Source organism: Bactrocera neohumeralis, chromosome 4 (genome assembly GCF_024586455.1).
Source record: "Bactrocera neohumeralis isolate Rockhampton chromosome 4, APGP_CSIRO_Bneo_wtdbg2-racon-allhic-juicebox.fasta_v2, whole genome shotgun sequence".
Taxonomy (NCBI): domain Eukaryota; kingdom Metazoa; phylum Arthropoda; class Insecta; order Diptera; family Tephritidae; genus Bactrocera; species Bactrocera neohumeralis.
The window spans coordinates 5,209,801-5,224,665 of record NC_065921.1 but is presented as its reverse complement, the minus strand read 5'-3'; the positions used below and the strand labels follow the sequence as shown (position 1 = coordinate 5,224,665).

Genomic DNA, 14,865 nt, shown 5'->3' with positions numbered 1-14,865 from the left:
ATTCAAAGTTACAAAAACATAACATAAGCTGAACGTTAGTGAATATATGCAAAGCTTAATTAAAAGTAACCGGTTTTTCAAGAAGACTACAAAAGTTTTTTTTTAAATAAAAAAATAGTTTGGGATATCAATGAAGTTCTTTATTCCTGTGAAAGTCCATTCGATGCCATTATATATAGAACTCGATTTTTTTTGCATGACATGCTTTTTCCAGACGCTGAACTCAATTTCGACGGTTTCCAATGGCCAATACTGCTGTTATTTCACGTTTGATATTCGGACGAAATTCATCAATCGTCGCTGCCTTGTTGGCATAGATCAAAGACTTGACGTAGGCTCACAGTAAATAGTATAACGGCGTCAAATCGCATGACCGAGGCGGCCAATTGACTGGGCCATTTCGTGAGATAACACGTTCACCAAACTTGGTTTTCAATAAATCGTTTGTGACATTCGCTGTGTGGCTTGTGGCGCCATCCTGTTGGAACCACATATTGTTCAAGTTTATATCATCCAATTCGGGTCAAAAATATTCAGTTATCATTGAGCGACAGCGATTCTCATTCACAGTAACGTGCCGGTCATGATTATCACGAGAGGGTTCGGCCCAATGACGCCTCCGGCCCATAAACCGCACCAAACCGTAATTTTTTTCGGGGTGCAATGGATACTCATGGACTACGTGTGGATTGTTGCTTGATCAATAACGGATGCTTTGCTTATAGATAAAGCCATTCAGCCAAAATGAGTCTCATCGCCGAAGATGATATTTCGATGAAAATCTGGATAATTTTTGGTTGCTCAGCCCAATTCACGAACATGCGACGATTCTGGTGGTCAAGCGGCTTCAGTTCTTGCGTCAATTTGATCGTGTAAGGATGTGGACAACGCTTGAGAACGACGTGTGTGAGACTGATTTGGGTCTTCCTCAATTGATGCGCTAGCGTCAGCAATATTCTCGACACTACGTGCACTTCTTTATCTCACTGACACTGAAGGACTTTGTACTGTGCTTGTGGATTAAAATTTTTCCTTTAGACGCTCAATTGTTGATCTAACAGAACGATTATGACAACCATAAATTAAAACTGAGGCCACTGATTCCGAATTTCAGTAGTAAACTTTAATAATTTCGACACGTTGTTGGATCGCATATCTACCCAGGATAAAATGGCAAACCTTACTGAAGCGAAATTTCAAAAGAGCGGAAAAAATATGGCGTCGTTATTGGAGATCATGTTACTATATAAGGCTCATTAACGTTTCGATATCTGAAAAAATTACTGTAGTCAAAGAACTTAGAAAAGTTGGCTCCTAGGAAAAAAGATTTTGTAGATAATTTTATGATCTGCAATTTTCGTCTAAGATAATTTGACCGAAAACACACATTTTTAACATTTGACCGTTAGTAATTTTGTCGAGGGTACGTTGAGGGCTTTTAGTATGTTATACCCAATCATGTTTTAAAATTATTCACGAACTTTCAGCTTGCTATAAATATATATAACTTTTAATAACAGTCTTTTTTTTTTTGATCGGAATAAAATCTTTTTTGAGTAAATTTTATTTTGCATTATTTTAAAACCAAACGACATATAGATTTGACCAAATTGTAGCATACTATTTAATTTAAATTTCAGCTTTGTTAATTCGAAAACATAATTTTATAACTCGACCTTTCGGTAGTGTTGCATTATCTCTGTCTTTTTAGAGTTTAAAATGTATATTTATTGCCAAATAGCAATAAAATCAAATGACTTAACTTAAATATGTAAACTAAAGATCTCATTTTCAACAAAAACTTTAATAAAATAACCGCTTTTGCTTTATTAGCACATAATGGAAAGCACTCTTTAGAAATGTACACCAAACACTCCGAAAGCTCGTCTAAACCCATGAATATCGCTTGTGGCTGACACTTAGTTTTTAGTTTTTTGTTCGACAAATTGTTTTCTTTGCGCTTGCATGTCTATAGTGTTTATTTCAGAGACCGGGACAAAATCGGTAAGCCACTGAACACGAAGATGCCATCTGCGCCGACACACACGGCCGAGGAGGCACGTCTGTTGGGGTAAGCGCGCTGATTATAAACGCCTACAATAATAAACTACAATTACAACTAGCAAACTACAATCTGCATTAAATAGTTTCCATAACAATAAAACAACAAAGTACCGAAATAAAAATTTTACGAAAAGAAACGACTTCTCACATAACGAAGTGAAGATCCGAATAGCCTGCTAAGCAACAACTCATAACATGCAAATCCCGACCTAAACGTGTATTTTATATGATTTTTTAAATATTTTCCATACCTTAGCTATATAGTATATTATGTATGTATATATGATTTCACATATTAAATTGTATGTATTTTCCTTAAGCTTTTATATTCCTTAGAGTTAATTGAATAATTAATGAGTTGGTATGACTATTTATTTTATACTTTTACTGAATTAATTTTACTATATTTTTTTAGCTTAGTGTGTATGATTTTTTACTTAAACTTAGCTTAGCATTAGTCTTGAAACACGTATGTAGCTTAGCAACTGGTATGAGCAATTAGTTGCATTGGCGCATTAAAGAGCATCCCTAGTATACTATATATAGGCAAACAGGTTCTGCATCCAAGTACTTGATCGTATTGTAAAATATAGCAAAAAATAATTTGGACTCAAACCTAAAAACATAAGCCTCAGCATAGCATCCATACAGTTGAATGTGCTCAGCATACACTTGCCTGCGATAGATGAATGTACACTAATAGTTAGTAAGCAAGAAATGCCAACACTAAAGCTAACCTAAACAAATCGGAATGAAAACTAAAAATATATACAAATGCAAGGGTCTCCTGCTAGTTTGTGAAACCTAATTAAAACAAAAAAAAAAAATAATAATAATACCAAACCACTACACAAGCTCAAACACATTTCTACACACCAATGCTCCAGTACTTGAATATTATATAGTAGCTATGAACCGCTCTCACATAGAAATCAATACCATACGGTCCCCACTTAGCAATTACAACTAAATATATACACATACTATAATGCCAAGCAGTCAGTTGAATAATTATGCAAAAGTTAGGTTATGTTAAAAAATGTTATTTGAAATAGGCCATAATTTGTACTAATATTGTATTATTTTCACTTGGTTAGCACCATGCCCGTCGATCCTATGGACGATATTGAATTGCGCTCTGTGTGGCTGCAATTCCCATACACACGCGGCTCCACATTGCAGGCATGCGAGCAACGTCTTGTGCCCACTGATAAGGGCGATATACACGTGTCCGTGCAGGGCGACACTACAAAGCCGGCAATTTTGACGTATCATGATCTGGGATTAAATTGTAAGTATGAAATTATTTTGTATTAACTTTGAAGAGGGTGAAAAGAGAGGAACAGAGAGAGAGAGAGAGAGTGGATCCACTAGATTTGCTGATTTTTTTAGAAGAGCAGCTGAGGTTTTTAAGTCGGGTTCTTAAATATTCGTAATTAAAAATATACACTTTAAAAGTATTTATATTTATGATAGAGCGTCGAGTCTATATAATTGGAAAAGTCCCCGATTCGTATCCGGCAAACAAATGCTTAACGTTGTTCCAATATCAGTACTGTTTTGAAAAATCTGGTTAGAAAAAATTTTACTCGTACAAGGTTAATACAAAGATTAAACCGTACCCTAAGAATTTTCTATCAAAAAATGTTGTGTGTGTAGATATATATTGGGATATATAGAAAAAGTCTTTTCGTATTTTGTCAATAGATGTCGTTGCAGTCGTATATCTCTAGCGCTACCAATCACATTTTGTCATACCATATAGTGTTGGAAAGGTGAGATTATAAGCTTCATTTAACCAAAAAAAATTTGCAGTAAAATCGGGGAAGTTGAAAAAAAGTTACAGCTGTTTAAAAATGAGTGAAAATAATGAAGAAATTCGCTGTATTTTGAAATTTTTGTATAAAAAAGCCACGCAAGCCACCAATGAAATTTTGAAATTTGCGGAGACGATGTTGTATCAGTTCGTATAGCACAACAATGGTTCGCTCGCTCCCTTTCTGAAAATTTCGATGTGAAAGATGCACCTCGCTCTGGCCGACCTATAGTTGTAAAAGTCGATAAAATTATAGGAAAGATTGACCAGGACCGTCACATAAGCAGCCATGACATCGCTAAGGAACTTAACATTCATCATCAAATAGTTTTGAACCATAGGCTGGCTACAAAAAGAAGCTCAATGTTTGGGTACCACATGAATTGTCTGTGAGAAATTTAATGGACCGAATTAACATCTGCATCTTTGCTGAAACGAAATGAAATCGAACCATTTCTGAAGCGAATGAAAACAGGAGACAAAAAGTGTATAAAATACGACAATAATTTGAAAAAGAGAATGGCCAAGCGTGGTGACGATCAACAAATAGACGCGAAGCCAGGATTGACACCTCGAAAGGTTATGCTGAGTGTTTGTTGAGATTGAGAAAATCGAAAAAAATAATCCAGAAAGGGCTATCTTCCATCAGAAAAGTTAGACCATACACAAAAGGAATAATGTTTTTAGCGGAAAAATAGCAAAAAGTGTGCGACTAAAATATGTGGTTCATTAGAGTCATTATAAATATAAAAAAATAAGTTGAAGTTTGATTAGACATACGAAAATCCTTTTTCGACTACCCTCTTTATTCAGCACCCCACACCCTTCAAATATGAATTTGAGAACTCTCCAGACTAAAGATATGTTTATACAGAATGCACGCATAAGCTTTTCAAATCATTTTTTATTTACTTTCAGATGCTACTAGCTTTGCTGGATTTTTCAACTTTCCGCCACTTCGCAGTTTGCTTGAGAATTTCTGCGTCTACCATGTGACAGCTCCTGGGCAAGAGGAAGGAGCACCTACATTGCCAGAAGAGTAAATATAATTTTAATATTGCGGGCTGATAAGAGCAAGTGACCAAAATATTACATTTTCTCGACGAATTCGGGTTGATTTGAGAAAAGCTTATTTACTCGTGGACAGATCGTCGAATGTCAGTCTGAAAAGTTGAATTTTAGTTTCTTTTGAATGTTGTAATGAAACGAGAGATATTTTCATAAACAAATCGAGAACTTATTTAACAAATAAATGACACATAAATGACATTTAAAGCCGCCAATCTGCCAAAATGGATTCCAAAGATGTTATTAGTCAATTCATTTTTTTCGAATTCGAGTTTTTTAATATACAAACCTCGTTTCCAAGTTTATTGGGTTACAAGTATTCTTATCAGTTCACAATTTTCGATCTTATGCATTATTGTGATATTTAAATGTTTTTATATAAAAATGCAAAACACTTCCACCTTAACACTACTTCCCGCCCGCAGTTATGTCTATCCAACCATGGATGAATTGGCCGCTCAGCTGGTTTTCGTGATGTCGCATTTTGGTCTCAAATCAGTGATCGGCTTCGGAGTTGGCGCTGGCGCCAATATACTGGCACGCTTCGCCCACAACCATCCGGATAAGGTCGGCGCCTTGGTGCTCATCAATTGCGTTTCGACACAGTCCGGCTGGATCGAATGGGGCTACCAGAGTTTCAATACACGCTTCTTGCGTACCAAAGGTATGACTCAGAGCGTCATCGATTATTTGATGTGGCACCATTTGGGCCGCAATCCAGAGGAGCGCAACTACGATATGGTGCAAATGTTTAAGCAACACTTTGAACGTGGCGTCAATCCCACTAACTTGGCCATGTTCATCAATTCGTACATACATCGCAACGATTTGAATATTACACGTACACCACCTGGCACTCCCGGTACACAGCCATCGTCGTGCACACTGAAAATGCCGGTTATTAATATTACTGGCGCCTTGTCGCCACATGTCGACGATACTGTTACCTTCAATGGGCGCTTGGATCCAACAAACTCATCTTGGATGAAGGTTTGCCAAATGACTTTTCAACTATTGTTTATATGTCTATGTAAATGTTGGATTTCTCTGTGCTTTGCAGATCTCCGATTGCGCCATGGTGATGGAGGAACAGCCGGCGAAATTGGCCGAGGCCTTCAGGCTTTTCCTGCAGGGCGAGGGCTACGGTAAGTGTTAAAGCACTGCGGAACTTAACTCTAGCATTACAAAGATATTACCATCACCTCCACCACAAACCACAACAACCACCAATTACTTATACAATAAACCACATAGTTCCCATTGCCATTCGTAGCTGACATATTTTCGAAATTTGTAAGACATCGTGTAAAAATTACAAGCAATTCATCAGGCGCATTCTTTGAAACAGTAAATCATATGCGAAAGCAAAAGTGCTTACACACTAGCGTTATACAGTATATGCAAAAATTAAACGCGCATAAACTTTTGGTCAGAAATACATTAATATTAATATTAGGAAACACTCGTTATTTATTATTAGAAATTATTGGAAATCGCATTTATTATTGAAAATCGTTTTCAAGCGAAGAAATATTAAGCTTAATTAGTTCGTTTGAATTGAACAACATATTTTACATACACACTGTTGCATAAATCAAAATATTTTTAGTGTTCGGACCTTAGAAGTTTTGATCATGACATGGAAAATAAAATGCAATCTGCTTATAAAACGAAATTCGTAAAATTTACCGAACTGTTGGTTACATCTCAATTTCAAAGCATGCAAATTTTTCATTATTCTCACGTGTACTAAGAAGGGTGAGCTTACTTAAAGGGTTATATCCACTTGCAAGTCAGAAAAACACGTTTTATTGTAAATTTTTTTTGGAAGTGATTTTATTTTATTATTTATTTTTATTATAAATAAATAAAAATGATGACCATTCACTGATATTAATTTTCAGGAATTCATTTTGAAAGTTTTGGATACCCTTGATTCCCTAGTCGATCTTTAGTAGAACAGTTGTCTGACATTGAGAACGATTTTTCTGCTTAAAAATATCGCAGCTCTAATATAAAATTAAAATATCATTACTTTAGCTGAATACAGGTCTATTGATCGAAGAAGTAGTAAAAGTTTACATATTCGCCCAAATTTCGGCTTCCCAAAATAAATAATTATTTGTTAAAAAATTTTCACTTCAGATGCTCAAAAATAGAAATTACTATAAAAACTATTATTTTTTTCGAAAATTACCTGACAAATAGATATATCCGAAAAGGTAGTCTGAAAATTTACTATTAGTCGGGCAAGTCGAAATTTTTTTCATCGACACAGCGTTTAAAATTTTTAAAATTTTTGTGGGCCGATTACACTAAGTAAAAAATTGTATAAATACGCTCATATCTCGGCAACTATTTTTCGAATTAACTTAAACTTTTCGAATAATATTCTCAAATCTACCTATATTCGATATATCGTCGCCTAGAATGCAATATAAAGTAAGATCTCTTTTCAAAAGTTTACAGGTGAGAGAAAAACGATGTAATAGAAACCACTTACATTGAATCAAAATTTGAGTGTCGGTTATAAAATGGTTATAAATTGGTTATTATATCGGAAAGTTAAAGTTTTCATTATAAAATGGTTACATATTGGTTATTAAATCTGACAACTATTTAGAATTTTTTTTTGTTGATACGTTGTTATGCATTTTAGGTGACGATATGTACATATGTATGTATAAGCAAACTAAAAATCGATTTTTCGAAATTCAAGTGGATATAACCCTTAAATCGTGGCCTAAACAGAAAGCTTTTCAATACCGTATTAAAATATGCTGTCTGCTCTTTCTATTTGTGAAACGTTCAATTTGTTCACATGTGAGTTATTCACGTCCGATATAAATGAGCCATAGATGCTCCTTGAGTTTTTTCAATATTGTGCAGAGCACTTTGAGTTAGCTGTGGATTTCGAACTGCTTAAAATAAGAACAGCATTAAATCGAATGATTTTAGAAACTTTTTTAGTAGATGAGCCTTCTTCCTTTGTTCATAATTTTACTTTATTCCCTCCTGTTTAACGTTTTTCATGCATTTCTAAGTAATATTTAGTAGCAGGAATATGCAAATAATTTGGATTTTGAATAAACTAATGAACTTAAGCGAGCTCGAAATTAAATATTAAACAATTAAAACCGCATTTCGCTTTAATCATATGGTAACCTGGAAAAGTTATATCGGGTGATTTTTTAAGAGCTTGATAACTTTAAAAAAAAAAAAACGCATAAAATTTGCAAAATCTCATCGGTTCTTTATTTGAAACGCTTTTTCGAGCATTTCGGCCGGAATAGCCCGAATTTCTTCGGAAATGTTGTCTTCCAAAGCTGGAATAGTTGCTGGCTTACTTTAGACTTGACGTAGCCCCACAAAAAATATGCGTTAAATCGCATGATTGGCCAAATGCATCCCGAAAAATGCACTGTTTCGTCGTGGTTTGTACGCTGGTGGAATCATTGGACCGTATTTTTTCAAAGATGCTGTTGGACGCAACGTTACGGTGAAGCGATCGCTTCGTTCGATGCTAACAAACTTTTTGTTGCCAAAAATTCTAAACAAGATGGCGCTACATGCCACACAGCTCGCGATTCTATGGCCATTTTGAGGGAAAACTTCGGAGAACAATTCATCTTAAGAAAACCCGTAAGCCACCAAATCATGCGATTTAACGCCTTTAGATATTTTTTGTGGGGCTACGTCAAGTCTGAAGTCTACAGAAATAAGCCAGCAACTATTCCAGCTTTGGAAGACAACATTTCCGAAGAAATTCGGGCTATTCCGGCCGAAATGCTCGAAAAAGTTGCCCAAAATGGACTTTCCGAATGGACCACCTAAGACGCAGCCGCGGTCAACATTTAAATGAAAATATCTTCAAAAAGTAAATGTCATGAACCAATCTAACGTTTCAAATAAAGAACCGATGAGATTTTGCAAATTTTATGCGTTTTTTTTTTTTTAAAAAGTTATCAAGCTCTTAAAAAATCACCCGATATTTGGCTTTAAAGCTTTAGTAAAATTATTAACGAAATGCGAGACGGCAAGCCGATTAGCAAATATAACAGAATCGTCGTTGTTTTCGCCAAGCAACAGCAGTTCGAATTCATACGACTTAAGCTTAAAGTTAAACAGTGTATAAAAATAGTAAAATTTTAGCATACTTGCAAAGTGTATTGCATAATAATTGTTGTTTGCTGGAAATACATACTTTGAAAAGACAAAAAAAGTTAAATGCGAACTGACTTTTATTTAAAATGGCATAAAAGCATTAAAGAAACATAAACGAACTTCATATACCATACTTATAAGCCTTAATTAAACACATAATTATGTATATACAAAAGTACTTATTCAGATGATATATTCGAACACAAAGCTACGCCGAATTCTACCAAAAATACATATAACATTCATTGACATCAAATTAATACATACAAACGTAATTATAACGGATTCATGCATACACAGCAGCTATCTAACGCTACTTACTACAACATTTACTCATACATAACGGCATTTATTAAAATCAAATAGTTTGTATGCATAATCGTACCAAATTGCATTCGTCATACATATATACAAATTATTATACTAAACTTATGTAGGTATGTATGTAAGCAAAAACAAAAAAAAAGTTTGAAATTGGCTATGAATTTGAAAATGTCCATACAAGCAAGCGTACATACTTTATTTGTACTGAAAAATATAGTAATTAAAAATTTGTTAAAATTATTACTTTTGACGATAATATTGGAAAGATGTGAATTTAATTGGATTTATTCAGAAATAAAATAAAATGTTGTTTGAAAACAAAATGAGAAAAAAGCATACATGAAATTATTTGACTCACTTTTGTTTAGCTTATTAGTCAGACAGACCATCATACACCAAAAGCGCTGGGTGAACACAAATTGCGGTGGAATTTTAGCAAGGTTAAAGATAGGAGCTTAAAACGAAGTTTTTTGGAGGTGTTGAATTGGCATAATGTTAATTGAAAACAAGCATATTGGACTATGCTGCTTTTTAAGTTAACTCTCCGACTTTTTTAATGATTTAGCAATATTTTGATGGAAGCAAAAATGTCGGGAAGTAATTTTTTTCCTTTTACGTTTTTTTTAACTCTAAAGAAATAAGAACAAAAACATATGAGAAATTTTTATAACACGAAAAACCTCTAGCTAAATTTTGAAGTAAATTTGAGGGGTGATTTAATCGGAAGTATATACATATGTATATATATATTAAGGGGTTATATACAGTCAGAAGGTCGAAAAAAGCGAAATTTCCAGATTTTTTTCTGAGAAAACTTTTAAATTTATTGATCCAAGAAATAGCAATATGTGTGCTGATATTCTTAACTATATTTTAAGACTTAGTATTAAAATATTTAGTTGGAACGGAACTACAGCTGAACTCTGGGAGCTCCTCTTAAAAAAGAACTATCTCTGAACTAGATCCTTTGAAATTAAAACAGCCAAACAGATGTCGTTAAAGTAATATTAAATCTAAAAAATGTTTGTCGGTGAGAAAAAATCTGCGTTAATTTCTAAAAAATATAATTAGGAAGCTCGTGTTCAAATTTGAGACTAATCGGCGTAGTCGTTTTCGATTAATGTTGGTCACTGACTATGAAAATACCATTTTGAGAAAACGCCTTTAAGGTTTGGAATGCACTTCCAAGCATTCTGAAACAACTTTTCAAATTTGCGTGCAACTTCGAAAATATTCACCGGAATGATATGCAGTTTTCTGTGTCTGTACTTAAATATATGTAAATAAAGAAAATAAAATCGAAAAAATCGATTTTTTGAAAATCCTAACTATATATAACCCCTAAGTTAACGCTCCGATTTTCTTCACAATTAACAATTTTTTGACGGAAGCTAAGAAAGTCGAAAACTAATTTCTTAATACTAAAACCAGAGAACATATATTTGATATACATTTATGAAATATGTTGTTTGCTATAACAATAACAACAAAAGCACATGAGAAATTGTTGTTTCAACACATGAGAAACCTCTGAATAAATTTTGTAGCAAATCGAAAGGGTGACCTTGTCGGGATTACAGCCGTATATTAAACGACGAGTTAACTTGTAGGGCGAATATTGGAACTTGCTGTTCTTAGTCGGCGATTTTTTCTAGCTTCACCGGTGTCTTACTTCAAATATAGTCGAATTCCTTTATTGCAATATAAAAATTAAAAAAACATAAATTTTTTGTCTATTTTATGTCAAACATTTATTATTCTACTTACTTTTAAATCAATTATTAATTTAAATAAGTTTTCTAATGATGTTGCACTGCAAGTTTTATTTTAATTCTCATTGGAATAAGGCTTTAAGTAAAATTGAAAATCTCTGAGAGTATTAACAGTGACGTTTCATTAAAAAATTAACCATTTTAATGAGAACTATTTTTATTGTTGGGAATATATGTTATTTTAAAATAATTTTTTTCACATTTTTAAAATTTTCGAATTTTAATTAATAATTAATTAATTTTAAATTATAACTAGCTTAACTTATACAGCATTATTTCATCTGCTAACAATTTTAAAATTAAAAAATTAAAAATTAAAAAACTCAAAATTTTAAATTTGTGCTGCAGCTCTTCAAAAGTTTACCAGTCATCTTCGTAATCACCATTCTATAATTCGCCTCACCTCATTGCGCCCCACATTGCTGAACAAAAGCCTGTAATGTGTTTTATTTTTTCCGAATAAACTACAAGCAAAGGTTTCTCACCACACTGCTCTCTCACATTGATTAATACAAAATACCAACGCTGTGAAGAAATTGAAATTTAATTTGGACATACAAATGTTTTCTTTTCTTTTTTCTCTCTTTTATATCTCCTTTTCAAATGTTTATAATACAAAACTTAACGAAAACCCACACACCAAATCATCCAAAAACAAACAAATTCACGCCTCAAACCGCACAAAACATCAAACTGCGTTGAAATAAATTCGCATTCCAACAAAACGCCATCAACATGTGACATTCCCAACTCACACACATGCAAATATGCGCCTTTTTTGAATGTTTTGGGTGCAAATTTTAAATTCTCAATCAAATTATAAATAACTGTATGTGTGATTTCTCTCATAAAAAATATTTTTTAATACAATTTTGTACTTTTTACTTTCAAAAAAAAAAAAAAACGTGTGGTGTGTGTTTTTAAAACGCGCGATTTGCTCAAACAAATGTCTAAATTGCAAATACAAAAAAACAAAAACATATACTTAAAACAACTTTATATACATTTTGTGGTATGTATGTATATTTTGATGTAACTTTGCTTTTTGTCGCAAAACTAATACCCTATATAACAACAAAAACTCGTTAACAAATAATTTCCAAAAATGAAACCGCAAAATCCCGCAAATACCAACGCATTTTTGTTGCTTCGCTTTACCCCCCGCTCAACAGCAGAGAAATCGCAATAAAGCGTTAGATTTGAAAACTTTTTGTCAGAAACAGAAATTTTAACTTTAGTATCACTGCTTGTTGTAATCTAGTATTAATATGTGCATATGTGTTTGTGACGAGCGCACGCCTTGTCTACGGAAGCAGGCGTGGCTGCAGGGACACACTGTAACGCTGCCAACAAAAAACCAAAAAATTGCAGTCAAACATCACTCTGAACGTCGAACTCTCGAATCCGCATTTGTATTAAACGTTTGGTGTAGTTGAAGCGATTGTGACGCGGTTATTTTAGAGCCCAAAACGACGAGACAAAATTTACACAAAAACTTGTTTATAAAAATCAATAACAAAAAGCTATGCAAATAATTAAAAATCACAATAAATAAAAAAAATCGTGCGTTGAACCTCTTGCAAACACATTACCGTTAGCGTGGGCTCATAAATAACGGCGGCAATCCGTTTCACTAGCTTAGCATACTTGTAGTTTCCTCAATGCATATCGCACTGTCATCGTAAATGTAACCCACTTCTTCTAAATATTTAATACAAAATATAAAAAATAATAAAAATAAAAACAAAAATTTATTAAATGAAATTTTCGTGTTAGTAGGCATTATATAACCACACAATATAATTGTTTTATGTCTTACATAAATGTTATGAATATTCATACATATGTATATATGTACGTATTATGAGAAATAAATAAGCATTCACTAATGAGGAAGACAATACTACAAATAGCAAGTGGCTTTTATTACAAAATCACTCTTCTAGGTCTATATTTGTGAATTCTTTTTAATAAGTGTGTACTCGTATGCAATATTATAACTGTAGATAACCACATTGTAAACATAAATATTTTTTGTAATATAGTTTGATTCTTGAAACCCTGCACAGCTACACCGGTTGTCATAATAAGTATGTATTTTACGAAATGCACGAATTCTTCCAAAAAAGTATGTTTTTATCGCTTGTTATGCTCGCATATTTGACTTATTTTATTATTTTTCTTCTGTAAGCGAAGTAAACACGATTTAAATCATCGAAACAATAGGAACGTAGGTCAATAAAATCCGGTCCAATTTCGGAAAATTAGTATCGGCTGTTGTGGAAATTGAATGAGTTTCATTCGTGTAATATGAAACATGTTGAGGGAAAAATTTTTCGATCTGAGTAGTCTTTTGACACACACTTACAAAAAACTGGTCGATAATTGCTGAAAATTTGCTTTTTCGCTAATATCTTCCCAAGTTTTACTATATCTGAAAACCAAAAAAAAAAATTGTTTTAAATATATAAGTTCGAAAGCATATGTATTTCGATATTTCATCTAGGTAGAAACAGAAAACGTATTAAAAACAGCACTTCGTCCTGATATTATACATAATACTTAAAGGACGGACAAATATTTGCGAAGACACAATAGACCTAAGGTGGCGGTGCAATCCACATATATTTATCTTATATTTGTGGTTCGAAAACGATGATAAAAACTAGTATACGAGATATATAGCGTTTTCCAATAGGAATGATCTGAATTTCAAATATCGTTTCGGCCATTTTTAAGGGGTTACATGGATTTCTTCGGTTTGAAAACAGCCTTTTTTCAATAATTTTTTTTTCATATAAAACATTAAATATTTTATTAATTTTTTTTATTATAAACATACATTATTAATAAAGAAATTGTGAAATTTTTGGAAAAAGATATTTTAAACTCGGTCATTGCGATGCTATTTTCGGTGAACCCTCGGAAAAAAGACGCGCTCGCATTGGCAGGATAACTCCTAACAGGATCATCTTAAGTGAAAAAATACGCGTTTTAGTTCAAACCTTAACTTAGAACTTGGACAAACTGAAAATTGGATTTTTAACAAACATTTTTACAAAAAAATGAAAATTTCCCAGCATTTTAAACAGCATATTTCTTTTAAGTACTCAGAAATGGAAAGGGTTTTTTAGAAAAATAAGATTTTTATCATGTAGTTTCGTTGTTAAATTTTGGAATTACTCCTGGTGTTAATCATTCGTGAAAACACAATCCATTGTCAGAAAATCTAAAACGTCATTCGTTGATAAAATCAATAGAAATCTAAAACATGGCCACATAATGCTTGCAAACATATTTTTAGATCTTTTAGAGATTTTCATAAAATTTTCTAATACAAATGTTTAAGTTTTATGTTGTCTTTGGAACAGTCTCCCATATATCTAATAGAGCCGAACTCTATGTTGCTTTTTAAATTATACAAATGTCTTCTTAGATTTTAATAAATTTTATGCAATAACTTAAACCTTTATTGAGTTTCCTTAAGCATGCAAGTTAATTATATAAAGTATATCTTTTGGCTGACCGTCGATAACCGGAAAATTTAATTTTTTTAATAAATTTTTGTTGAAAGTTATGAAATTTTTTTTAGTGTAAATTATTGTTAATAAGGGTTCGTTTTTCAATTTAATTCCGTATATATTTTGGTGCGTGTTT

The 14,865-nt window shown here is 32.8% G+C and overlaps 1 protein-coding gene across 7 annotated transcripts in view; it reads left to right on the top strand.

Annotated features, from left to right (window-relative positions):
- The window catches only part of LOC126757656 (protein NDRG3), a 65,039-nt gene that overhangs the window by 41,410 nt on the left and 8,764 nt on the right, over nt 1-14,865 (top strand). For 3 of the 7 annotated variants that reach the window (XM_050471738.1, XM_050471736.1, XM_050471741.1), the window contains 5 exons: nt 1,988-2,071; nt 3,162-3,355; nt 4,799-4,919; nt 5,374-5,938; nt 6,009-6,093. In XM_050471738.1, coding sequence (XP_050327695.1) covers nt 2,025-2,071; nt 3,162-3,355; nt 4,799-4,919; nt 5,374-5,938; nt 6,009-6,093 — 1,012 coding nt within the window. In that variant the 5' untranslated portion in view covers nt 1,988-2,024. Of the gene's footprint in view, nt 1-1,975; nt 2,072-3,161; nt 3,356-4,798; nt 4,920-5,373; nt 5,939-6,008; nt 6,094-14,865 lie in introns of all 7 variants that reach the window. The other 4 variants (XM_050471733.1, XM_050471740.1, XM_050471737.1 and 1 more) reach the window with 2 other exon arrangements.